The 26,409-nt window shown below is 53.2% G+C and overlaps 2 protein-coding genes across 13 annotated transcripts in view; both read right to left on the reverse strand.

Annotated features, from left to right (window-relative positions):
- The window catches only part of ARAP1 (ArfGAP with RhoGAP domain, ankyrin repeat and PH domain 1), a 61,897-nt gene extending 38,383 nt beyond the window's left edge, over nt 1–23,514 (reverse strand). For 2 of the 5 annotated variants that reach the window (XM_086340637.1, XM_086340636.1), the window contains exons 1-3: nt 23,215–23,514; nt 6,347–6,428; nt 1,300–1,851 (exon numbers count right to left, since the gene is read on the reverse strand). In XM_086340637.1, the coding sequence (XP_086196763.1) occupies nt 1,300–1,808 (509 nt within the window). In that variant the 5' untranslated portion in view covers nt 1,809–1,851; nt 6,347–6,428; nt 23,215–23,514. Of the gene's footprint in view, nt 1–1,299; nt 1,852–6,346; nt 6,429–10,763; nt 10,783–23,007; nt 23,029–23,214 lie in introns of those variants that run through there. The other 3 variants (XM_086340638.1, XM_086340639.1, XM_086340640.1) reach the window with 3 other exon arrangements.
- A 1,521-nt stretch (nt 23,515–25,035) lies between these two features.
- The window catches only part of STARD10 (StAR related lipid transfer domain containing 10), a 49,026-nt gene continuing 47,652 nt past the window's right edge, over nt 25,036–26,409 (reverse strand). For all 8 annotated transcript variants that reach the window (XM_086340663.1, XM_086340660.1, XM_086340666.1 and 5 more), the window contains 2 exons: nt 25,704–25,756; nt 25,036–25,456 (listed from right to left, as the gene is read on the reverse strand). In XM_086340663.1, the coding sequence (XP_086196789.1) occupies nt 25,211–25,456; nt 25,704–25,756 (299 nt within the window). In that variant the 3' untranslated portion in view covers nt 25,036–25,210. The remainder of the gene's footprint in view (nt 25,457–25,703; nt 25,757–26,409) is intronic.

The following is a 26,409-nucleotide window of genomic DNA, read 5'->3' on the forward strand; positions in this document are numbered from 1 at the left end:
AGGACCTGAGCAGGGATCGAACAAGGTTATGTAAGTTAAGCACCAAGCACAGTGCCCAACAATAACAGAGACCAGGGGATCTCTCTCTGCACGTCTGTTCCTCCTCCAAGAAGCCTTCCCAGATTAGGCTGACTTGGCCCAAGTGCTACAATAAAGCCCCATTATACCCTTCATTACATACACAGCCACACCTGAGGATCTCCCCTAAGCTGGGCACCCCAGCAAGTTGCAGGAAGGGAGGGCATTTGTAAAGGAGGTTAAATGCAATGTCCACAGAAGTAGGCGGAAACTCAGGAAAACAAGAAGGGGACTTCCCTGGTGGCCCAGTGATTTAGACTCCATGCTCCCAATGCAGAAATCATGGGTTCAGTCCCTGGTCAGGGAACTAAGATCTCACATGCCACATGCAGCGGTGCCCCCACCCCCCAAAATAAAAACATACTGAAAAAGAAAGGAAACAGGAGTACCAGGAGCTAGGAGGGGGGAAAATGGTTCTGGGGAGGAGAGAGGGTGAGCAGGATGTGGCCTGAGAACTGACATTTGGCAGGAGCCATGTGAAAGGGGAAGACAGGAGCCCCAGCACCAAGCCCTGGGCCGTTGCTGCGACCTCCAGGACAAGTTCTTCATTCCAGACTCCCCATTTCCTCCACATGTTACCTCCCGACTGCAGATATAGGTGCCAGTTTCCTAGTATCTAATACTCGCCAAGCCCCAAAATGAACCCAACCTCCTCCCAAACTCCCCTCTGTGCTCAGATCACAGATCAAGGACGGACCATCAAGATGGAAACCTGGATGCCATGTGCTTCCTCGTGCCCTCTCTGCTCATGCCCGGCCCAGCCCCAAGCCCTGTCCACCCTGGGGCCAAGCTCTCACTCCAGTCTGCCCACTCCTCTCCAGTCTCATGCGTACAGCCTTAGTGGGGGCCTCACAGGTGGCCCTGTGCCTCTCACTGGTCTCCCAGCCTCCTCCTCCACCAACGTTACCAGCAGCCAGGGTCATTCTTTCGTACTCAGCAATTGATTGCTCTGCTGAAAACTCTCCCGGCTCCCCACCTGGCCTTCACGGCATGTCCCACCAGTGCCATCCACAAGTCTCACCATCACTCACACCGCATTGTCTGTTCAGAGCCACGAGGACTGCACTTCCCACCTCTGAGCTTTGCGCATGTTGTTCCTGCCACCAAGGTGCCTTTCTTACCCCAGTGTCAAAGGCCACAACCTTCCCTCCTGCTCCCTCCCCATAGTGACCCTCTAGATCCTCTGCCCATGTCCCTCCCACCCTGCACGCATCCACTCACCTCACCAGTGGGCGGGGGTGCCCAGTGCGGGGGGGCACGGGCGGAAGGCTGAGCTCTGTCAAATGCCGCTTGGCGGGCAGTGGGGGCACCACAGGGTCCGGGGCCGCTGTGGATGGGGCGGAGAAGCAGGTGGGCGGAAGGCAGCTCTTCCGGGGCGGGATGGGTGGGGCAGTGGGCAGCCCCTCGTCCTCTCCAGCCGCAGGCAGTGGCTCCGGGGGAGTGGTGGGCGTGGGTGGTGAGCGGAAGACATGACGCTTCATGGGCACGGGCCGTGGGGCCAGGCGGGGTGCAGGGGCTGGGGGTGCGTGGGCACGGAGCAGGCCAGCCAGGATGCGACGGCGGTGGCCAGGGAGCACCATGCCCATGTCTACCAGGCGGGTGTCGCTGAGGCCTTGGCAGTCTGTGGCCCACACCAGGCCGTGCTGCTCGAAGAGCCTCGTGTACTGCTCCAGGTGCAGCGCTCGCAGCCACTCAGCCACTGAGAGCGCCCCGTCCCCGGCCTCCGCCATGGTTCCTACCAGCAGAGGCCAGCCAGCAGGGCTCTGTCCAGACCTGGAATAGACACACGGGGACAGGTCAGAGGCAGGCTGTCCAGGTACAGGTCTCCAATCAACAATTCTCTGTGGCTTTTCCATACCATGGGCTAAGCTCTGTGTTTGAGCTTTCTCCCCTGCATCCCACGTGCCAGGCAAGGTGAGGTACTGCCTGGACTCTGAACACACAGGCTTCTCCTAATGCCTGAAACCTTCCACCTCCTCCCCCAGCCCACCTCTGTGGCCTCCTAGCATCCAGCTCCTCCAGGAAGTCCTCCAGGACCTTCAGAGTTGGTGCTGTCTTAATCCCCATCCACGGCCTTGGCCACTGCTGTGGCTGTGTCTGCACCCATGCCCCTCCCACGCTCTGCAAGACCCAGGCAAGGACACAATTCCTTCTCAGGCACCAGTTTTCAGCAGAGGCCCAGGCCCCAGGGATACTAGCAAGTACAGGTGGGATTGAGGGGTACCACTGCTGCACCTTTATAGGCCCAGTCTGTGGGGTGAGCCTTACCCCCACCTCCATGCCCCTGAAGGGAGCAGATTACTCCAGGAGGTGCGTCAACACAGCACCACACAGTTTGATGTCCTGGGCCTGTGGGTGAGTAACCCCTTCCCACCACTTAGGAGGGAAAGGTGGGAATGGATAGGATAAGCCATTCATTCATTCTTTCAAAACAGCCTTGTACTGGGCAATGGGTACTGAGGTCCCCTACTGATATTCAAGAACTCCTGATCTGGCAGGAGTCAAGGAACAGATGATGCCAAGCAGTGATTAACAGATCAAAAAAAAAATGCTTATCTGCTCATCTCCACAGATACTAAAGAGGCATATGATAAAACTCAATATCCAGTACACTTAAACAAAAATTTTAGTAGAACAGAAACAGATCGACACTTTCTTAAAATAAAACCAGCACTTTGCTTAACAGAAAAACAAGAGAAAAACTTCCATCATTATTCTTAATACTACTCTAAAAGTTCAACAAAAATACACCATTGGTATAAAAACTGGGAAAGAAAAGTTAATCCATTACTTTAACATGAGTTCTGAATTGGAAAACCCGAAAAGTTCAGCTGAGAAAGTATTACAAACAGTAAAAGAATTTAGTAAGATAGCCAGGTTCAAAATTAATAGAATCAATATTTATAAGCAATAACAAAGTAGAAACCAGGATGAAAGACCTCATTTACAAACAGCATCACAAAATAAAAACCACCAAGAATAAACTTAAAAAGAAATGCATAGAATCTATAGGGAGAAAAATGTGGACTGATATTAAGGTGCAAAAAGAAGTTCTGGATACACAGAAAGACATCGTATGTTCCTGGATAGAGAGCATCATACAGATATTAACCCTAAGTTAATTTATAAATATGTACTATCCTCCTAAACATACACATAGAACTTTTTGGAGGGATGGGTGGTGGTGGCTAGACAAGCTGATTTGAAAGTTCATGTGGAAAAAACAAACAAGCAGGAAAATTCTGGAAGTGAAGGAGTGGGCAAAGGAAGGGTAGAGTGAGAATCAGCCTCACCACATATTAAAACATATAAATTAATTAATAATTAAAACAGCACAGGTTAGGGACTTCCCTGGTGGTCTAGGGGTTAAGATTTCACCTTCCAAAGCAGGGGGTGCGGTTCAATGCTTGGTCAGGGAACTAGATCCTAGATACCACAATTAAAGATCCCTTGCTGCTGCTGCTGCTGCTAAATCACTCCAGTCGTGTCCGACTCTGTACGACCCCATGGACTGCAGCCTACCAGGCTTCTCCGTCCATGGGATTCTCCAGGCAAGAACAAGGGAGTGGGTTGCCATTTCCTTCTCCAATGCATGAAAGTGGAAAGTGAAAGTGAAGTCACTCAGTCGTGTCCAACTCTTCGAGACCCCATGGACTGTAGCCTACCAGGCTCCTCCATCCATGGGATTTTCCGGACAACAGTACTGGAGTGGGGTGCCATTGCCTTCTCCCAAAGATCCCTTAGGCAGTCAAATAAATAACTAATAAAAATTTTTAAAAAAAGACCCAAATACATTTAAGAATTTAGTAATACAACAAAAGTAACATCTCAGACTAGTAGGAAAAAGATGGATTATTAAATTGTTAGTGCAACTGTGTAGTGAGCTACAAAGCTGGACCCCTATACCTTACAACAGGATAAGTTACAATAAATCACGAAAGGATATGGAAAATCTTTGTCTCAGAGAGGCAAAGGCCTTTTGGAAATGATACAAATCCAGAAGGATAAAGAAAAGACTACAATATTCAACTGTAGACAAAACATTCCTGCACAATTAAAAAAAAAAAAAGACACCATAAACAAGGCCAAGGGGGATAAATGACAAACTAGGGGTATCACTCCTACCCCAAGCACAGGCTAATTTTCCTAGGCAGTTAAAAACACCTAGAAATAAGAAACAGACCAATAATCTGACAGATAAATGGGCAAAGCAGATGAACTGACAGAAAGAGAAGTATAAATGGTTCTAACACAGGACATGGAACATGGAACTCACCCTCCTTACACTGAGTGGTGACAAGGTGAGGCATTCCCCTCCCAGGATGGGGCAGTGCTGCTGGGAAGGGCAGCGCCACCAGAGCTGCGAAAACCTCAGTGCTCTGGGCCTTCTCACCTAGCCGCCCGTGGCTAGTTCCCTTGCAGTCTTCCTGGTGCGCGTCCAAAAGGACGGACGTAGGGTACTGGCTACCTCATTGTGTACAACAACAAAAGGTATGAAGTAATCAAAATATGCATAGACTGGAGAATGGTTAACTGAATTACAGTGTAATCACACAGGAGAACACTGAGCCATAGAAAATGAGGAAACTCCTTACACAGTAGTGTGGGGTGACCTCCTAAAGGAGTTGCTAAATGACTAAAGAAAAATGAAGAAACTCCATAAAGAAGGAAGGAACTCTACGTGCTCATGAGGATGACCTTCGATATGTATCAACTGACTAAAGAAAGGTTCAAAACACCATACAGAACATGCTGCCTTTCGCATGAAAAAAAAACAATAATAAACAAAAGGAGAGGATAGATCAGTGTGTGTCCACGGCTAAATGCAGATCTCTGAAATGATACAGAGGATACAGGCGATGCTGGTTGCCTCTAAGGAGGAATGCTGAGGGCTGAGGGGGATGGGAGGGTTTGTTAAAAATTTACCAAAAAACAACCACATGCACACACTGCCCGGGCCCTCGCTGGGCCCCATCAGCTTCCCTGGAAACCCAGCTCCAAGTGGAGATAAACTTTTCACTTTACATCTTTTTCTATTACCCAAATTTTGAACTATGTGAATTTTTCTAAAAGGCTCCTGAGGGTCCCAAAGGAAGACACAAACAAACAGAAATACATTTGATGTTCTTTGATAAGGGGCTCTCGACATTATAAAGACAGCAGTTCTTCCCAGGTTAAGTTAAAGCTAACACAATCCCAATTAAAATTACCCACAGGCAGATTCTGAAGTTCATATTCAGGGAATTCCCTGGCAGTTCAGTGGGTAAGACTGTGCTTTCAATGCAAGGGATGCAGGTTCAACCCCTGGTCAGGGAACTAAGGATCCCCTACGCCACGAGGCACAGCCAAAAAACAAGGTACGGCCAAAAAATAAAGTTCATATTCATGGATATTAAAGATCTATTGTTGGATGGGAAAGCAAGATGCAGAACAGTGTTTTATCATATAAAAATCTAGGGTAAAGAAAAAGAAAATATATACATGTACATACACACACACGTATACATAAAACACTTGGATACGTATACAGGACACTGCTGTTGAGGAGGAGACTCCCAGCTGGAGGACAAGAAAGGGAGGGTTACCTTTCACTGTATCCTCTTTATCTTTTTAATTTTATACCATTTTCCAACAAATTACAATTTAGACGATAACAGGATCATCTGGAATTAAGAATAAGACCATAATGCACCAGGCATGGAAGGAAATCAAGTCATCAGGTACACACCCCACCTGCCTCACTGATCCCTGCCTGACTCCATCCTTCAAAACCCTCCTAAGAAGTTCTTCGCAAGATCTCTGGCTTCACCCTTTCTCTCTGCCTCTTAACCTCAGTTTTTCAAAATGGAAAACAGGGGCTTCCCCAGTGGTCCAATGGTCAGGACTCTGCCTTGCCATGCAGGAGACACCAGTTTGATCCCTGGTCCGGAAGATGCTCCGTGCCACGGGGCAACTAAGGCCATGCAGCACAGCTACTTAGCCTGTGCTCAAGAGCCCAAGGCCCACAGCTACCGAAGCCCACACACCACAGAGCCCGCACTCTGCAACAAGAGAGAAGCCACTGCAACGAGAAGACCACGCAAGGCAGCTGGAGAGTAGTGCCCGCTCTCCACAAGTAGAGAAAGCCCATGTGCAGCAACGAAGACCCCATGCAGCCAAAAATACACAAATAAATGGAAAACAGGACGCTGGGTCTCACCTTCATGAGGCCTTGGTGGAGGCTTAGCCTACAACACCCAGCCCAGCTCCCCAGTTCCCCCTGACTCACCAGTGGGGCTGCCCAGGATGCCGGGGTCCCCCAGAGGCAGCAGCTACTCGGAATGGCTCCTCATCTTGGCCTGAGGTGGAAGCTGCAAGGACAAGGGTAAACGAGAAAGTCTAAGAGGCAAGGTCACTTTGAGTGGCTGGATGCCAGGAAGAAGAAGGAGGAAAGGGGAAGGGGTGGGGGGAAAAGACGGGGAAAAGGAAAGAGAAGTAAGAAAGCGAGAAGGGGAAGAGGACCGAGGAAGAGAAGGGAGGGCTCAGGGAGCCGAAAGAAAGCAGGCGATGGTTAAAGGGAGGAGGGCCTTCCCGTGGGGCTGACTGACAAGGGGGTGAGAAGCAGACCCAACAGGCCTGCCTGGAGGTGGAGACCACACCATGGAAGAGGGGGGCCAGGACCCCCTGTTCTCTGGCCCTCCCCCAGGACCAGTGGCCTGGCCAGGAGGCTGGACTGCCCCCCAAGAAGACATGGGAAAGTGGTAGATGCAGCTCCACGATGGAGGCAGGGTCCCCACAATGCAGAGTCTGCTAGAAAGAGAAGGGGAACCTGGGGAGATCCAAGGAGACAAGGCTGTAAGCCCGGGAGCTGGCGGGGTGGAGGGGTGAGGCAGGGCCACGAGACCCCAGGGGCCCTGCTCCTAAATGTGCATGGGGACCAAAAGAAGGTGTTTCCAGGCAGGAGAAAGAAGTGGCCATCCCAAAGGTCAGGCCACCAGCAAGGCCAGAAGGCCGGGGCTCTGCTCAGGAGGGTGGGTGGAAGGGGCAGGTCTTGGGCAGAGCCACGCTTCCTGCCACTAGCGCAGGGTCAACCGCAAACTGCTGGTCTCTGCAGGGTGACTTTAGGGGGTACAGGTTTTAAAAGTGAGTATTTTTAAATAAATCTTAAGTAATTAGTACTTCATAAAAGTTTGAAAAAAAAAATGGCAGTACTACTCAAATGATGTTTTTTTAAAAAAACAATTTAATAACACAATGTAGTCTTTGAGTTTCCCAGGTGGCTCGGTGGTAAAGAATCTACCTGCCAAGCAGGAAATGCAGGTTTGATCCCTGGGTCAGAAAGATTCTCTGGAGAAGCAAACAGCAACCTGCTCCAGTATTCTTGCCTGGATAATCTCATGGAAGAGGAGCCTGGCAGGCTACAGTCCATGGAGTTGCAAAGAGTTGGACACGACTGAGCAACTAAATAGCAGCAGCAAATAGTCTTTACTGTCAATATACACCAGACAACTAAAGCACTTTTTATTAACTTGTTTAATTCTCATAGCAACCCTAGGAGGTACATACTTCACAATTTAAGATGAAGCAACTGAGGCACAGAGAGGTTAAGTAACTTGCCCAAAGTCACACAGCTGGGAAGGGGTAATTTAAATATAGTCTAGACCTGCAATACAATAACTTCTAGAAGCCACATACAGGTACTGAAACTCCAGATGCGACCATATAGTGAAGTGTGCTCTATACAACACACACTGGATTCTGAAGACTTAGTAAAAAAAATAAGAACATGAAATATCTCAATAACTTTGTATTACATAATGAAATTATAGCATTTTGGATATTTGGATTAACTATGGTATTAAAATTAATTTCACCTGTTCATTTTTAATGTGGCTACTAGAAAACTTTAAATTGCATTTGTGGCTTGCATCACATTGCTACCGGACAGTGCAGCTCCAGACTCTTAACCACTCTACACACTGCCTTTCAAAAACGACAAGCTCTGACTGAGCAGCTGCTGCAGGCCAGGCACTGTTCTCAGGATTCAACATGGATTGATGCATGACAGCCCAACCAGGCTACTGGAATGACCAGGGCTGGGAAACAGGAAACTACCTCTCCTCCCTGAGAAGGGCCCAGCCCCCTCCAGGGCCTCTCTCTAGTTCCTATTCCTGCACTAAGGGCTTCAGGCCAAGATCAGACTCAGGGACTCCGCACTGACACTCCTCTAGGACAGCCTCATTCAAGGCATTGAAAGCATGAGCCAGACCAACCTCAACCCACCCTTCAGGAATCTCAGGCTTGACGGCATCAGATACCACCCAGCCAGCGAAAAACAGCCCACAGGGCCCTCACCAGGCTGGGGGTTGGGGAAGGCTTCCTGAAGGAAGCAGTCCTTTGAAAAAAGAAGTATGGAGCAGTGCGCTGCTGAACCACGCTAGGGCCTAAAAAGACAAAAAAATCTGCAATACTAAACCTCTTTATTTAAATTTTGGATATTTTGCTTATCTTGGATTTTTTTCATTAATTTTCATTTAAAAAAAATATTGCTGAAAAATATTTACCTGGATTACCTTGAGCTTTTTGGTCTCCCGCTCCCCCTTATTTTGCACTCATTTATTCTGCCTCACTTGCTCCACGCTAATTCTGGTCTGGAGTCTGGAGGTTTAAGCCCTTCCCCTGCTATGACACATCACTGAATCTCCACTGCAGGGAAGCAGGGACCAGCAGAGGAGAGTATCATCCCGTTGCGACAGCCTGGCCACAAGTTTGGGGGTTTCCCTCCCCAACACCCCAAGGGCCCAGCTCAGGCTTTAGCATCTCACCAGCCCACCCTGCTCCTGCTGTTACCCTGGCTCCCTCCAGCAACTCTGCTGGGCCAACCTGGGTCCCACTCTGGCTCAAAACCTGTCCCACTATTCTCAGTGTCCTCAAGTACACCTCCTTGGACCATCGTTCGACCGGCTCCAGCCCTGCCGTTTACAGATGAAGAAACAAACACCCACAGGGAGGAAGTGACTTGCTCAAGTTGTCGAGACGTGCCCCAAGCCCCAACCAAGCTCAGTTGGCCCACTACTCCCTCCGTTTCATTTTTGGCACCAGCTTAACACATGGAAGCCCCCCAGATGGTCTGCTGACAATGAGCAAATGAACCACATCCTCCCACCTTCGGGTGCTGACTCGGCTGCCTCCTCCAGAAAGTCCTCCCTGACCGCCCCCTGGGCTCCTAAGCCTCAGATGCTGACTCATGCAGCTCAGTGCTGCTCCTGCTCGGTTCCTGGCTGTCCCATTTGTGAGGGGGGTCTACCCAACCTCTACCCAACCTCCATCCTGGCCTGAGAGCCTGTACCTTTTTGTTCCCCCTGCCCTCCACAATAGAGCCCAGGACCTGACTGGGCTCACAAGGACACTTACTTAGGCCAGGAGTAAGTAAGGGTCGTTTGGAGTCTCTACCCATGGCAACTAGTCCTTCTTTAGGTCTAGTCTGAGTCCCTCTTGCTGGAGCCAAAGCTGTTACACTTCTGTCTTTTAACTACCATTCCAACCCCAAGGGCAGAGTTTAAATCTCATCGCCCCCTTCTCTGCCCCAGCCCAGCATCTCTCTCAAGCATCCCTGCTCACTCCTGACTGAGGACCCCAACAATGCCAGTCCAGTAGAAAGGCAGCCCTGAGCCTCAGCTAAGGACAAGCACACTCCCACTTCCTTGATTTCCTAAATACCTGCCGCATGTCCAGCCCCCACAAGATTTCCACCTTCACCTGAATCATCACCATAAAAAAGGCCCAAGCCTGGGTTTTTTATCCCATTTCAATGGAGGCTGTGTGAAGTGCTGGGTCACTTGCAGAGCCAAGAGGCAGCCTTCAAAGGATGTGACTGTCTGTCTGGCGGAGGCAGAGAAGCTTCCAGGGGGTACTCATGAGCTGGGCCTTGAAGGATAAGCAGGAGACTGCACTTCTAAGCCAAGGGAACTCAAGTGTGCAGGGCCCGGGGATGGGAAAGGACCTGGCAGATGCAGAGATGGGGAGAGCTCAGTGGGGCAGGGACAGGGGACACAAAGGACACCCGGGGAGGTGGAGGGGTCTGCCCTTGGCGGCCCAGGTGGGCGTGAGCCTCCTTCGCATTCTGATTTGTATGAACGAGTCCAGCCTGGATCTGGAGGCCTTGCTGATCCTAACTCCTTCCCCACTCAGTTCTGGAGTCCTCTCAGTGAGGACCCTTCCCAACTGTATTTTCAAAGCCCGCCCCCGGCCCCCCACACAGAGCTGTGCTCCAGATTCAAGAGCAGGCCCAATGGTGGAGGGAGTGGAAGGGGACGAAGGCAGGCCTAGAGCTTCAGAGCTAGGGCCTGTATCTCTCCACCCTCCAACCCCTCCTCCCCCTCACAGCACCCCACTCAAGGCAGGCTGGGCAGGGACCCCAGCGCCCAGACCTCAGGAAAGCCCTCAGGCCCTCCACACAGGAACTAACAGCAGTACACATCCAGCTAGGCCTGGGTCTACTAACCACAGCCCACTCGTACCACAAACTGCACACCTCACACAGCCTCCAGGGATACACACCTTCCACCCCACCTAGCACCCACACGGCCCACCTGACCCCACCACACACAGCCTTCAGTCCCCACACTCACTACCAACAGTCTGACTGTGGCCAACTGCCAGAGCCCCACGCTGCCCACACCCCCCGCCCAAGCACCAGGTCATACCTGTGGGCAGGGTCACCCTCAGCTGCTCCCCTCCTGGCGTTCTCAGGGTTGCGTTGACATAGACAAGAGGACTTGGAGACACTTCCCTCAAATATGAGGAACTAGGTGGGGGCTGGGTTCCCAGCCCAGAGTGTGCAGAAGTGGCCCCCGCCCTCTGCAGATCTCTGCCAGCTCTCTCGGGGCCTGCCAGGCAAGGTAGCAGGTGCAGCGCTCAGGCAGGCAGCTGACGAACCCCTGAACCAAGAAGCCTGTTTTCTGTTTCTCAGGGACTGATGGCCACACGGGCTCCGAGGAGGCACACTGGGGTCTCCTGCCCCAACCCCAGCCCCAGATCTCTGGCCCTTCACCAGCCCACTGTATTTCTGCCCCCACCCTGTCTTTGATGTAGCCTGTCCTCCTGGGTCCCAGGAATGATGGCGGCTGACAAGGTACAGCCCATAGAGCAGTGAGGACTGACTGAGTCCAGGCTCCAGGGCTTGCCTTGGCCATCTATCTGGTGGGGAGCTGGGGGCCACTAGCTCTAGCCCAGAACCCATCCCCCCAAGGATGCCAGGCAAGATCAGGTTCCGGTTCTGGCTCCATTACTTTTCACCTGAAACCTTGGGCAAGTCACGTCACATTCTGAGCCTCAGTTTCCCCTTCCACAGAACAGAGCTGTCACCCAGATGACCGTGACACATGACCATGTGTGTACTAGAGGCCACACTCACTCAGCATCTGTTTACTCCTCCGCTGCTTAGACACTTCCTGTTCTGAGCCCCAAGGCCTTGGCTGGGCCTGTCCAGAAGGGTCCTTGGTGCTGGCCCTGGAGCCAGACTCTAGTCTAGACACCAACACCCTGGAATTCTCAGTTTCCCAGATACCAATGACTCCTGCACCCTGCCTCCAGCCATGTCCCTCTATAGGGCTCCAGACTGGATATCCCACTGTCTCCTGGATCTTCTTCTAGAGGAACCCCAGATACAGTGCATTCTCCACCCCACAGCGAACCCACCCACTCCCCTCTCCTGGGGAAAGCCGGTGAGGCCGTTGAGCAAATTAGACAAAATACCTCTTGCTAAAAAAGCCCATAGCAGGGCATACAGCTCAGCAAAGAAAACAGGCTGAGTTTCAATCCCCCTCTCCCAACCCTCCCCCAGCCAGGTACCCTTGGGCAGTGCACATCTAAACCCAGTGGACCAGGTGAGAGGCAGGATATTTTAACAACCTCCTTAGAGCAGTCCCTTGAGCATCACCCTAATAAATATAAAACTAGTCTTATTAATGATCGATGCACATTTAAGGGACGGTGAACTTTCCCGACCTAAATTTCAGACCTACTCCTAACTCCTACCCCAATCTTGAAAGATTAATCACTTTCTACAACCTCCACATCTGGACTGTTTAAAGTTTTCACAGTTGCATTATCACTTTCATAATTAGAATAAAAAACGATAAAAGTATTTTCAGTCTATTAGAATTGAGTTTGTCCCAGTTTCTCCCCTAAAACCATCATTATAAAGTACCTTTTTTATTTTAAATATAATATGCAGAGAATTCCAAGAGAACTATAGTAAACGGAACTGATTTTCTGGCCCGTCTGGACTGGAAGATGCAAAACTTAGCTGCAAAGCTTACCTCCTCCCTCACTGTCTTATCCACCCAAAGTTCTCAGACATAGTTTATCAAATAACAACCTCCCCCCTCCACTGCCAGCCACCAACCAGAGGTCCAGAGGCCAATCACAGACTAAAGCCCACGAACTTTCAAATGTGAAGTGGACTGAGTCCATTATGAACAGGAGACTCCAGGGTTCCTGTGGTTTGCCTCTAGACAGCATCTGACCCCACCCTATCACTGCCCCTCACCCACATTCCCCCAAACCTTCCCACTCTTACGCCCAAGCCCCTCTCTACTCTGGAGAGGACGAAGTGTGAATGTCTGAAGTACCTCACTCACGGTAAATGAAGTGGAAAGTTAAAAGGCTTGATTTTCAGGCCTTGTCATAAGCCCATGACAGACAAACAAGATTCTACTGTACAGCACAGGGCACTGTATTTAATATCTTGGGATAAACCATAATGAAAAAGAATATAAAAAGGAATCTATATGTACTATATAACTGAATCACTTTGCTGTACAGCAGAAATTAATCCAACATTCATTATACATCAACTATGATTCAATTAAAAAAAAAAGTCTATGACATACTAGCCTCCTTGGCCCTACCAGTACCCGCCCCCCAAGCGGATCACCCTGGACCACTCCCTCCCGTTGCCCCGTCTCCCCACTGCCATGTTTCTAACTCACCCCTCTTCTCCATCTGCCCCTCCCCAGCCGGCCTGATCCCGGGGCCCTCCTCCCTACCTCCTGCCCTTCTGCTACCTTTAATCAGAGCATCCTCCACCTGCTCCTGTAACCACCCTCCTTCAAGACAGAGCTCCTCCAAACCCCACAGCCCTGAGCCACATCCATCCACCTTCCCTAGACCCCCAACCCTTTACTCTTCAGGTCCCACCCTTCTTGCCTTGAAGGGTGGCCCAGCCAGCCGCCCTGCACCTGGAGAGACCCGGGGCCCTCTCATCAGGAAAGCAGGGCTCTGGCCTGGCCCCCTGGCGCCTCAGTCACAGACACACCCTCCTGGGCTGGGAACGCCCTAGGCAGGACAGGAAGCCCACCCCCACCAAAGGTGCTGAGGTATACCACAGCACGACTTCAGGACGATCCTCTTCTGTGACCACTGCCCCCCAGGAGGGATTTGGGGGGGCTCTTAACACTGCAAACAAGGCAGAAACAGGAAGAAACAGGGCTAACCACATGGAGGATGAGAGTGCACACAGCTGACGAGGGGCTCCCAAGCAGCAGGAGTGGACAGAAGCAGACAGGTTCGTCAGACCCTCACTTCATGCCAGAGGGACGGAGGACAGCCCTGGCTTGACAGGGGGTGTAGGGGCAGGGGGGAAGGCAGCTTGACTCCACCCGCTCTGAGGCGACCAGGTACCTAACACGCCTGCCACCCGGGAGGAGAGCCTGGGGCTCCTCTGCACCCAGAAGCAACCTCCCAGAACAGGACCTGACCCTGTCCTCTCCCTAGGTGGGTCCCTGGAAGTGACAAGCCAGATGATCAGCAGGGCCCTTGCTGCTGGCACCTGAAAGGGGAAGCTCCTGTTTCGGTGCATGGAGGTAACCAGATGGGCAGGGCAGGGGCTGGAAGGGAGAGAGGGAGATGGGGGGCGGGGGCAGGGGGACCAGCCCCACGGGCTCTGGTCTCCAGTCTGTTGTGGGACCTCAGCTGCCCCCCACTCTATAGTCAGATAAGAGGCAGGAAAAACTCTCCTCTCTCACTCACAGGGGACATTCTAACCCACTTATCTGACCCAGCCATCCCTGCCTAAAAAGACAAAAGGCCACAGTTATGGAGTGCTTCCCACCTCCAGGCGCTGGGCCAACCCTGCTACGTGGATAGCTTCATATAATTTTCATGACACTCTAAAAACTGGACGGTTTTAGCCCAACTTTACAGACGAGGAAGAAAACTGAGTCTCAGAGAGGTTAAGCAACTTGCCCAACATCACACTGGAGCCCCTCCTTCCACTCCACGTCCTCCGAGGGGAGAGTGTGGAGATCAGGAGCAAGGAGGTCAGGTGGGAGAGGGAAGGCAGCATGAGTGCAGTCTGAGAAGGGCCTTGAAGACCACTCAGCCTGACTGTCCAGACAACAGGGAGCCATGAAGAGCTGCAGGGTGCACGGGGCCACGGGCAGGCGGGTGGCCATGGGTCCTACTGCTGTGAGACTTGGGAATTCACTTAACTTCTCTGAGTCTTGGTTTCACTATCTGTACACTGGGCTTGTAGGAATAAATATAAGCCTTCAAAACAGAGCCCAGCCTACCCGTTCTCCCTCCCCAGTGACTTCCCACCTCCCTCAGAGTAAAAGCCAAAGTCCACCAGGCCTGCATGGTCTGTCCCTGCCTCGATATCATCCCAACCTACTCCGAGTGCTCTCGCCTCAGGGCTGGGCCCTGGAGCCCCCTCTGCCTGAAATGCTCTTCCAGACACCGGTGCAACTCACTCTTAGGCTTTTTCCAGCAGACACTGGATTACATATTTATTTGTTCATTTGTTAGTCTCCTCAGCTGGAGGATGAAGCACTGTCTCCTTCATGGCTCTATCCCCAGTGGTTACAAGTGTCTGGCCTGGGGCGGGGGTGGAGAGGGGTGGTGGATGAACGGACATCTACAGAGGCCTGACTTACCCTGGTCAGGAACTTGGGGCAGGAGCCCGTGACATGGGTAGGGTAAGGGATGGCTGGAGGAGGCAGGTGTCGAGGTTCAAGGTTCGAGTCCGGAGCTCAAGGAGTGAAAGATTTAACTCTGAGATGCCTTGGCACCCTCCGTGGCTGGGCCTGCCCTTTCTCTCCACCTTTGAGGTTGCTCTAGCCACTTCCTACTGGGCCGGCCAGAAAAACACTGCTGAGGGGCCCTCACCCACACAGGGGAAGTCCTGACTCTCAGACACCACTGACGGTTCCCTGGAGCAGGTCTGAACAGCCCTAGACTTCCAGAAGTCTCTGAGCTCAACACCTGCCTCTCCTGCCTGCCTGCCTGCTCCTTCCATGGCTCCCCATTTCCCCCCACCCTCTGGCTCCCGCCCCTCACTCCTCCCTTCCAGTCCATTCCCTCCACTCTCACCTCTGGACACTAGATCTCCAGGAGTTTGCTCATCATGTTCCCTCTACCTCACCCTTCAAGTGTCACCTTCTCCAGGCAGCAGTTTCCAACCCCCATGGTCACAGCCTGGGTCACACAGAGATGTCACTATCATTGTGTCACATCTCACCCCAGCTTTGGCTGGGTGCCCCCTGAAGGCAGGACCAGGGTCTGATTTCCCTGCATCCTCAGCTACCAGCCTAAGGTTGGCAGACAGGGAATATCTACTGCTTGAATGAAATCTCCTGATTTTACAAGTGGAGAGCTAGGATCCCAGGCAAGTGATGATGTGCCCAAGGTCACACTGCTATCAGTGGCTAGAACCTGGCCCTCAGGCCGCCAGACCAGATGCCTCCCATTCTGCTCACACCCACTAGTTGCAGCTCCAGCTCCTGCCTGTCAGATCCCAGTCCTGTCTTTTCCTGGCCCCACATCCCCAAGCACCTGCTCCTGAGCCATTTAGGAACCTCCTAACCCAATCCTCCCCACCTCCAGAAGGGGAAAGTCAGCCCCAGAAAGGAACAAGAACCTAACCAGGGCCACACAAGTCAGGACAGGACCCAGACCACCCAGCCTGAACTGGAAAGAACTATTCCCAAGAAAAGAAGTATCAGGGGGAGGTGACCTCAGAGACACTGGACTAACCCCCCATCTCCAAGTGGCTGGGCCAGTCCCACACTAAGAAATGTGGATTTTCAAGTCACAGGCAGTAGAGGCAGATGACTGTTTGGGTTCACATCCTGGAACAGAGCCCTTAGAACCATTAGACACTCCCTGCATCTCTGGCCTCCCTAGACTCAGCTATCCGTCTTTACAGCAAGGAGACACCAGGAGGAACAGCCCCAATCTGAGGAAAAGGCATCACTGACTTAATGGACATGAGTTTGAGTCAACTCCGAGAGTTGGTGATGGACAGGGAGGCCTGGCGTGCTGCAGTCCATGGGGTCACAAAGAGTCGGACATGACTGAGCGACTGAACTGAATTGAACTGAGGGACAAGGCAGGACCTGAGTTGGGCCTCCAGGACCCCTTTACCAAGCAAGAGATTCCAGCCCAAAGCTGTCTTACTGTCCTCTGGCAAAGCTCAGTCCCCAACCTGCCCCTTGGGGAGGCCCTGTCTCCCTAACATGCTAGAGCCTCTGGAAACACAGAACCACACAGGACGTGACTGGGTGAAGGTCCCCATTCAAATGGGCAAAAGGTTCACCCAGCTCACATATCAAGGAGTGCAGAGCCAGGGACATGGAATGCTGATGGCACACATGCAAAGGCAAAAGCACAGTCCTCCAAGGAAGAACCTGGGTTTGAGAACACACCCATGCACACACAGGAACACGCAGCAGAAAGGGGCTCACCCAGGCAGGAAGTCTTGCACTTCCCTCATGGGGTGGGAACAGCTCTCCACCCCATGGGGCAGCTCTTGCCTCCATGCCCAGGTCTCTTTGAGGGCAACTGCGGTGCCCACAGACCCACATGGGCACTGGGAGGAGATGGGGGAGGCACTGTGAACTACCTGAAGGCTCTCAGCCAAGGCCCAGTCTCCCTGTCTCCTGAGGAGGCTCAGGGCCTCCCGGGCCCAGGCCTCTGTCCACCATCCCATCAGAGCCCTTGAGCCTGGCTCTGACACTTCAGAGCTGAACCTGGGCCTGCTAAGCCACATTCCACACGTCCTGAGAGGGCCTGGTGCACCAGCAGTGTGACCAGGCATTGCTCTGGGAGCCGAGCTGGGCCCCTCTCAATCCTAGTCCGGTGTCCAGGAGCACAGCCCCACCACCCCCAGGGAGTAAAGAGGAGGGCTGGCCGCTGTCTGTCTTCTCCCCCACCCCCATTAAGATGGCTATCTCTTCAGCTACCACCTAGTCCATTCCAGGGCCTGGTTTTCAGATTTTTTGAGAGGTGTGTGCCTCCTGGGTGTGTCTGCTGGGAGCAGTGGGTACAAAGGGCACACAGGGCCTGGAGGTGGCTGGGCCTCTGTCTCCCCCCTGCCCCACCCCCACCCCAGGCAGCCCTGAGAAACTTTCCAGGCCTTGTCCATCTGGCACCAGATGGCCAGAGTGTGGCACAGGGCTTAGCCTCAACTCAGGATCCACTCAGCCCATCTCGAGGCTCTGCAGACTCTTGGACTCTCCAATCTAAGAAAACTGGAAGCTGGAATCACCAACACATAAAACCCCTGAATCCCAATGCCTACAATCTCAAGACTCCTAAAATCCCAGCTGCCCAATGTGGGGAGAGGGAGTGCAGGAATGGAGAAGCCCACCCCAACCCCCTATCTGTGCTGTTTGGTTTCTGTCCTGAGCTGTCTGAACCTGGGAGCCTGGGAAGTCCCAGGTACTGCTTTTTTTTTTTAGAATTGAGTATTTTAAGGATTTACCTTTTCTTCTGTTCTATAGCAGCTCCTATTGATCATATTCATAAATCAACAGGAGATATTTGGGTTGCCATATCTTAGCGTATTTCTATAAATACAGATATTTTTAAAACGGTGCTGTTGCTTCTTGCTCCTTCCCTGAAGTTCCAGGAAAGTTGAGTCCATGACCAGCCAAAGGTCTCTCACTGAACCAGAGGCCAGGGACAGACCGGCCAAGCACCTGACTCTAGGCCTGACTATAGGCAGAGCCCTGGCCCAGCATTACGGTGGGAAAAAGAAGGAGGGGAGGGAAGGAGAGAAGGGGATGCCCAAAGGCAGGACAGTGCCCCCAGCGGGGGGAGCGAAGGCCACAGAGGAGACCCAGGCACCTGGGAGAGGGGACAATCTGCACTGGTACATAGTCAGCCCGGTTCCTGCTCCCCTGTCCTTCAGTCTGACCCACCCCAGCACTGGCCTGGCCAGGAGGGAGGGCAGCGCTGGGAAGGAGGGCTAGGCTCTGCCAAAGGCCCTGGGCAGCTGAGATTCCAGGTGTGACCTCAGATTCCCTGCCCTGAAAATAGGGACAGAGGGGTAGCTGTGAGAGGTCAGGGTCCTGCTTGTCCTCACAACAATGAGGAGGAGGAAGATTTTGCCACATCCTCCTCCCAGGGTGGGGTAGGTGTGCTCTCTGATCCCTGAATTCTCCTCTAGATCCCACTGGCCATGGGCATCACACTCTTGACCACAGCTGGTCTCTGCTTCTCGGCCTCTTAGCTCTGGAACCACGTTCCCCAGGTTTGTTCATTCAGTCTCAGATATCCCGCAGGTACCAGGCCCCAGGTACCTTGATAGGAATCCATTCCGGTGTGAAATGAAGTATTTCCTTGCATGTTCCCATACACAGAAAAGCGCTAAATTCCTTAATTTGAGATATCTGATTCTCCTTAATTAACAATAATCTTTTGATGTTCAAACTACCTGCCCCTTGCAGCAAGCTTCCGTGACTCCTCCCCCAGACTCCTGGGAATAGTTCTCTCGGGGTCACTGGAGATGCTGTTTCTGAGGCCTGAAGTCCTAAAAATTGCCACGAAATAAAACAGAACTCTCAACTGCTAGGTTGTGACTATTTTTTCCATTGACACTGGTTTGGTCAGAGAGGAAGACTTGGACTCTGTGACAAGGCAGGTGAGCAGTACTTGAAGGAAGCTCAGAGCTTCAGAGGCCCAGAAGGCCCTGACCAGGCGGAGAGGTGGAGTGCCTCCAAGTCCCAGTTCTCCCTTTCCTCAGCTGAAAGATTCTAGGCACGTCACTTAACATCTACTGACCTCAGTTTTCTCATCAGTAAAAAGGAGAACCACTGTACTCAACCACTGCCCTTTCCTGTCCAGTTTATATAGGAGAACCACTGTCCCAACTGGACAGGACAAGAGCAGTGAGCAGGAGTTCCCTCATCCTAGGGCGACGGCACCCAGTACAGCCTGCAAGCTGGCATCCCATTCCCACAGCACATCACCAGGAAAGTCACCTGCCCGGGCGGCCCTCTAGTCCCTGCCTGCCTCCCCAACCAGGAGTTTCCAGGGAAGGATGGGGTTTGGCTCTTGTCTGCCTGCAGTATCTCCTAGTGCTCAGGGTTCTCACTGTGAAGTTTCAGAAATTCAGACTCCCAGCTCTTCCATATAATAAACGATCTCAGGAAAATTACATAACTTCTCAAGGCCTCAGTTTCTTCATTTGTAAAATGGGAACAGTGCCTAATCCATAAAACTATTGCTGAGGATTAAATGAAATCACTACATAAAATGTTTAGCATGGTGATTGAAACATAATAAGCTTCCAAGAAACAGTAGCTACTGCTACTAGTATTACTATCAAAAAATAATTTTGTTATTGAATTGGTCACTTAACTCCACACCTCCTCCCAGCAACTCTGACTGTCCCAATGGTCTGGGACAGACGTCCTGTTTATGGGACAGAATCTTTCTTCCCCTTCTGAACTATGTTCTAAAGGATGAGACAGCGAGAAATTCCACAGGAAGGTCACGTGGAAGACCAGCTATGCACTGCCCTCCCTCCCTCCACCTCTGGCCTCCCCTGAACCTGGGGTCATCTGCCTTCAGGGGCTGGGACTGTCCTCTCCAGAACCCTGGTTAGAATCTACAGGTCAGGGGGCCTGACAGTGGGGTGAGGGGGAGTCTAAGTGGACAAGATGTCCTCTCTGATCAGGGCTGGGGTATTGGTGTTAAGTCCCCGAACTTTGTTGGGAATGTACTTGTAGGGAATCTCTGACGGCCTCCTCATATCCTCCAGCTGTTCAAATCCTTGGTGCAGAATCTCTTCCTGAAACAAGAAATGCCCTGCCACACGGGGCTGTGGAGGGGGAAAAGAGTCCAGCCTGACTGAGACGTGGGACAGGGGCGGCCCAAGGAACTGGATTCTGCTCCTAAGGGAGGGACTGGATTCTGCTCCTAAGGGAGGGCCAGGTCTGCTTGGCTGGGGTCACACTCTGTGCTAGAGGCTGCGTTGGCCACTACCCAGGAGAAAGCCCCTCACTGAGAGGAACCCTGGATGGAGCTCAAGGAGTGAGCTCAAGGAGTGATGTCAGGCTGGGGGAGGGGAAATCAGATCACAAGAGGCAAACCAACGCCTGGGTCCTGACCCTGCCTCTACCACTTATTTGCTGTGATCTTGGGCAAGTTATCTAACCTCTCTGTGCCTCAGTTTCTTTATCTGTAGAACGGTACTTGACTTCTTAGCTTGTTGGGAGGACGAAACCAGTTAACATATGTAATAGTGCCCACAGAGGTGCTGTGTGCTTTGCCGAGGTCATTCTCACTGAAGCTATTACTCAGCTCTCTCTGAGGCTGTTTCTTCCTCTATGTTACTAGAAGATGACCCTTGTCTCACAGAATGATGTCAAGTTAAATAAAGTAACAAATTTGCGGTGTCAGGCACACGGTAGGTATTCAAATCAAGTAGAGCTCTCTCCATTTCCCTTTCCTCTCCCCAAGAGGGCCCAGACGAGAAGTTGGGTCACTTTGGACACCCCCTCCTGCCCCGCCTCAGCCCAGGGCTTGCTGTGTGATCCTGGTCTGATCTCTGGCCCCTGACCTCGGTCTCCTTATCTATGAAAAAAGCTTCTGGGCCAAGTGATTCCTAACTGTCCGTGGCCTCCTTCCCACCTCCATTCCGTCCTTGCTTCTCCATTTCCAATTCATGTCCTACTGCACCCACTCCTTCAGCAACAGAACCCTGGGAACCCTAAAGTGGGGTGGAGAGGACAGCTGGTGGGCAAGAGGTACCCGCTTACAAGCAGCCCAGTACCCACCCCAGGTCCCCAAGGGTTAAGATCCAGAGTGAAGGGCGGGGGGCCAGGGTCAGTGCTGGACAGACGGGCCTGCAGCCCAGGGCCTGCCTCCCCTCCCCCTATCCTAGGAACAGAGGCCACTTGTTTGAGCATCAGCTGGCTGGCTTTGAGCTCAGCCAAAGGAAGAGTGGGGTGGGGAAGGGAAAGGGCCCCTGGAGAGTGGAGGGGACTCCCTTCTCTCCTAGGGCTTTGTACTAAGCTAGTCCACACCTAGCCCCTTGGACTCTCAGAGGCCCCTTACCCCTCTGAAGTGACTCCTTCCCCCCAGGTTCTCCCTGGGGGTGAGTGTTCTCCTTGTGGGTCAGTGAGTATTCTCCCAAACACTCTTGGTGGAGGTGTGGGGGTGGATTTAGACTCAGACAGGCTCAATTCTTGCTCCAGCAGTCTCTCTCTTTGGAGCTTGGAACCAGGTCTTATTACTCAACCCTGCAGACAGGGAAATGGAGAAGTCTGGGAATGTGCAGAGTCACACAGAGTTTGGTGGCTGCACAGAGACTGTCCCAGGTCCCAGTCAGTCCTGGGCTCTGCAGTCCCCTTTATCACAGAGTTCCAAGGAGATCCAGGAGGTTTGATGGGGAGAAAACTTCCCCAGGCGGGAGGGGGCGGGGGGCAGACGGGTAGTGGAGAAGACAAGCAACCTGCACAAACAGCTGAGGCTTGACACGTGGAAAGGCATGACTGGAGTCCGAGAGATGGTGGGGTTGAGGCTAGGGTTGACTGGGGAGGCCTGAATGCCCCAACGAAGCCTGGGAGAAATCTGTCCACTTCCACTTCACAGTTGTTAGGACTCTTGCCTGGGAACATCCCCTCCTGCCCTACTCCAGTGAGCAAGCAGCAAACGGGGAGAGGGGATCTCCAAGGCAGGGTCTGGACCATCCTCAGCCAACCATGGGTCTGGGGGGACTGGTTCTCTCTACACCCTACCTCTGCCACCCATTCCAGCCACTTCCATCTCTTTGTCATTCCTCAAACACACCACGCAAGTTCCTGCCTTTGCACAAGCTTTGCCTTCCTCTGAGAGTCCTTATCCTTGTGAATTACCACTTAACTGCCAAGGCCAATTCCAATCATCTCCTCTCTGAGCCTCCAAGAGTCTCAGTGTCTGATTCCACCCCAGTACCTGTCTGCACCTGTATATGGACGCTGCTGGGCTCCTTCTACCCTGTAATGAGCTTGCTGGGAGGTCTCTCCCAGCCTAGACACACTGCTCTCTGAGCACAGGTATTCTGGGTGTCTCTGTCTGGACCTTGCTGCACAGTCAAATCCTTCCCTGAGTACCTCCGTACATCTGTCCAACCCTATAGCGCTCCCGCCACCAAACCTGGGGATCAAAGCAGGCTCCCCAGGACAGGAGCCTTGGGGGAGTGGGGTGCATATACCAGATGCCGACCAGAGCTCCCCAGCACTAAAAATCGGCCCTGGAGATCTGGGACCAGACACCCACCACACACCCTCAGACCGCATTCAGAGTTTGCTTCCTCCAGTCCCAATAACCCACTCCCGGCTTGACCCCGTTCAGTGAACACACACACCTCCTTTTTCCAGCAACTGGGCCAAGTAGGGGCTCTTGGGAGGCCATGCCCCCATTTACTGATGGGGAATTGGGGCGCAAAGACCGGAAGTCGTCTGCCCAAGATCACTAGAGCCCCAGGTCCAGTGCATAAGGTCATATGAACCAGCAGACCTGTAAGGGTCTCCGCAGTCAACGAAGTGGGAGCCTTCATTTCACAGATGAAAAAATCAAGGCGCCCGAAAGCGGGTTAGCTCTGGAACCTGGGAGGCTTCACGCCAAAGGGCTAAGGGCTGGAAGCCCCCTTTCCCGCCGGTTCGCCCTCCTCCCTACCGTCTCTGGTCCGACCGCATATCCTCAGGAGGCGACTGCATCCCCGCCGCCAGTCAGAAGACGTGACCTAGAGAAACTCCCGCGGAAGTAGGTGCCGGGCGCAGAGTTGCCGCGCAGCCTCGGCTTTCCCTTCCGCGGAATGGGGAAACTCCGGGCCACACATGGCCAAGGGGCGGCGGACAGGGAAGCCCTGGCTGCCGTACTGACCTGTTCTGATCCAAGACTCCACGCGCGTAGCCGGGGCCCCGGCGCCACCAACTGCACCGTTGTAGTCAACTCGCGGCCGCAGGCCGGGCGCGCCCACCCAGCCGGGCGCTTCCGCCCGCCCCACGTGACGCCCCGGGGAGGGGAGGGCGGGGAAGGGGACAAGGACCCGCCCCCTTCCCGGCCACGCCCAGTCACGGTCCTGGAGTTCGCCGGCCTTGGGGACACGTTGATCTGTGCGTCTCCCCTGTCCATCTCGCTGCTCACAGATCCGTCTACGTCTCCTGAAGCTGAGGTCTGCCTCCCCTATCCCCGCCCTCTGAGTCTCCCATCTCCTCCTGAGCCTCTCCGCCTCCTGCCATCCCTCTCCCTGGGAGGGACAAGTCACAAACCGCCCCACCCCCAGAGCGGTAAGGGGCAGTGGGAAGCTGGAAAACCCAAGTTCCCGACCTCTTCCTCCAGAAGTCCTTACCCACTTCATTCTTCGAGAATATCCTACTTCTGTCCCTGGGCCCACATCTCTCAGGAGCAAGGTGGTGGGGAAGATGCAAGTCAGAGTGTCCAAGGATCCCTTGGTTAAAGGCTGCAGCCTGAGATCCCGGCGGCCAGGCAGCTTCCCCGGCCTAGAGAATGGGAGATTTCCACTCATCCTACCCGCATACACAGCAGATGAGGGTCTGGGGTTTGACAGGCATTCCCAGGTCCTGTGTCCAGGGCTGAGATTGGGTGTCATTAATTTGAGCACCTACTACATGCCAAGCCCAGGGCTGGGCAACTTATTTCTTCTGTCTCAATCTGCCTGAAGGTAAAAACTATTACCCCAGGTTATAGATTAGGAAACGAGACTCCAAAGAAGCTCCAGGGCTTGCCCAAAGTTACAAAGCCAGTATTGGGTAAACCAGCCAAGTCTTAGTGAGTTACAGAATCTCCTGCCTACCCCTACTGGATATTCACCCTGCCCTTCCAGGAAAAAGTGGACTCCAAGTGTCTTCCTGACAAGGCAAAGGTAGGTCGTTTCCCAGGAGTGTGGAGGGCCAGACCTTGGGGAGAACTTAAACACTGGAGAGGGGTGGAGCACAGGGCCCTCCTCCAGACCTGAGAGCAGAGGTGACCCTCAAGCAGCAGAGGGCACCTGTGGGCTACAGAGAAAAGGAGAGGCCCAAGCATCCCTCTAGACTTCAAAGCTGCTGTGGGGAACACAGGACCAGGGAACTGGCATCTTGGCAAGGGGTTGGAGGCCCCACCTTTTCTGTTAGCACAGGCCTGAAGTAGAAAGAACTCAATTCACAGGGCCTGGTCCCTTCACTACACTGGAGTCTGATGACATTCCCCTCAACCCCCAAACTTCCTCCAGAGAATGCTGCCCCAACCTAAGCTCTGGGCCTACAGCCCTGTGGTCTGAGAGCCAAGGTGCTCTCTGCCCCTCCTTCTGTCACAACAGGCACGTGTCAGACCCCCAGCCCATAGGTTGGACCCAGGGAGTCTTAGGCTGCAGGTCTTACAATAGAACCCCATTCTCTGACCCTGACCAGACCTGCTTCTTCTCTTAGAGCAGTGAAAGTTAGCCTAAGAGCCTGAGTGAATAGCAGGATGAACACACAACAAGGACAGGTGGATGAATGAAGAGTAAACTAAAGAATGAACACACCACGGACAGGAGGGTTGACAACCACCCCCGCTTCACATGGAGAAACGAGGGGATGTCTAAAGGAGCAAAAGCCCATGATCAGTAATAAAATTAACAAAATGAACTGTAGAACAAAGGGACCGAGGGCGGTGCCCGTGCCCCGAGCAAGTGGGAAGGAGGCACAGTGATGAGCCAGATGAGGCTGTGGGATCATTTATTGGGGCTGTGTCCAGCCAGGCCGCAGCGCCAGCCTGGGCCCGAGCCCAGCGTCCCCAGGAGGCGCAGGAGGTGGGAGAGAGGAGAAAGCGGGGGAGGATCCGCCGCCTCTGGGCTCCGCCCCGTCGTATCGCCGTCCCTGCCATGGTGCAGCGCTCAGGTGAGCGAAGTGTCGTCATCGCTGCCCTCGCCGCCGGCGCTGCCTGTGCGATCCTCCCGGCTCTCTGCCACCGCGCTCTCGTCGATGTTCTCCAGCGAGTCCGCATGTTGCACCGACAGCTCCGACAGCGCCAGGCTGGGCAACGAGCTCTGCTCCGGGTGTAGCCACGGTTTGAAGTGTGGTTGATGCTTCTGCTTCCACTCAGGGTATTTGACGCACGCCTTGTACATCTTCTTCATGGCCTGAGGACCGGTTGTACCGCCGGATAAGGGGTGAGCTGGGAGCGGGACTAGGCCTTCACCACGCCCGCTCCCACGCCCTCCAGCGGCTCAGACCGCTGTTCCCAGGATCCTGACTCCTGCTCGGGTTTCGTAACCCCGCCCCTCAGCCCTGGCCCCGCCCCCTGACTCCCATTCCCGGACTCCATCCCTGTATCCCAGAACGCTCTCCCCGAAACCTCCACACCCGCCAAGTCCCATGGTCACTCACCTTGGGAGCCAGGAACTGAGAAGATTTATTCACCACCCATTTGGGTAAGGAGCCTATGAGGGCAGGAAAGGGTAGTGAGAAGAAAAAGGAAGCAGCAGCCGTAGGGATTCAAGGATCCAGCCCCCCACAAACACACACACCAGCTCCCTTACTCCAACCTGGGGTTTCCAGGTAGAACACACTCTTCTCCATAGGGAGGGGGCAGAGTGAGGCAAGTCCTGTAAGACGTCATCGACTTCACTCCCTCTTTCCACCTCAGACCAAGGTCCTCAGGCTCAACTCTCCACCTCTACCACCCTCCACCTCTACCACCCGACTGCCTCTGCCCTCTGCTGAGTCCAAGGGCTGCATGAAGGAAGACCACAGGGTCCAAGGTGATCACAGGCCACACATGAGTTAAAATCCTGGCCAATCAAGCTTCTGCCTGCTGCCTCCCCTCAACTCACACTTACCCCCCTTTTCTCATACCCAGTCCCACTATCTTGAATGGCCCTGATGCTCATCCCCTGCTCTGCCTATCCTTTTAAGCCCCCTGCTGCATGACCTCTTCAGCCTGGCCTGACCTGGAATCCGTGGCCCGATTCTCCACCCGCCTCATCCCCAAGTGTCTGCTCTGCCTCTGACACCCAAAAAACTCACTCAGTGAGGTGCTGGGGAGCTCTGGGCCTGGGCCAGTGGACCCTCAGTGATGCTGGGGGGATACCCA

Source organism: Bos grunniens, chromosome 15, assembly GCF_055505025.1.
Source record: "Bos grunniens cultivar Pamir isolate PY7600 chromosome 15, Bosgru_T2T1.0, whole genome shotgun sequence".
Lineage (NCBI taxonomy): Eukaryota > Metazoa > Chordata > Mammalia > Artiodactyla > Bovidae > Bos > Bos grunniens.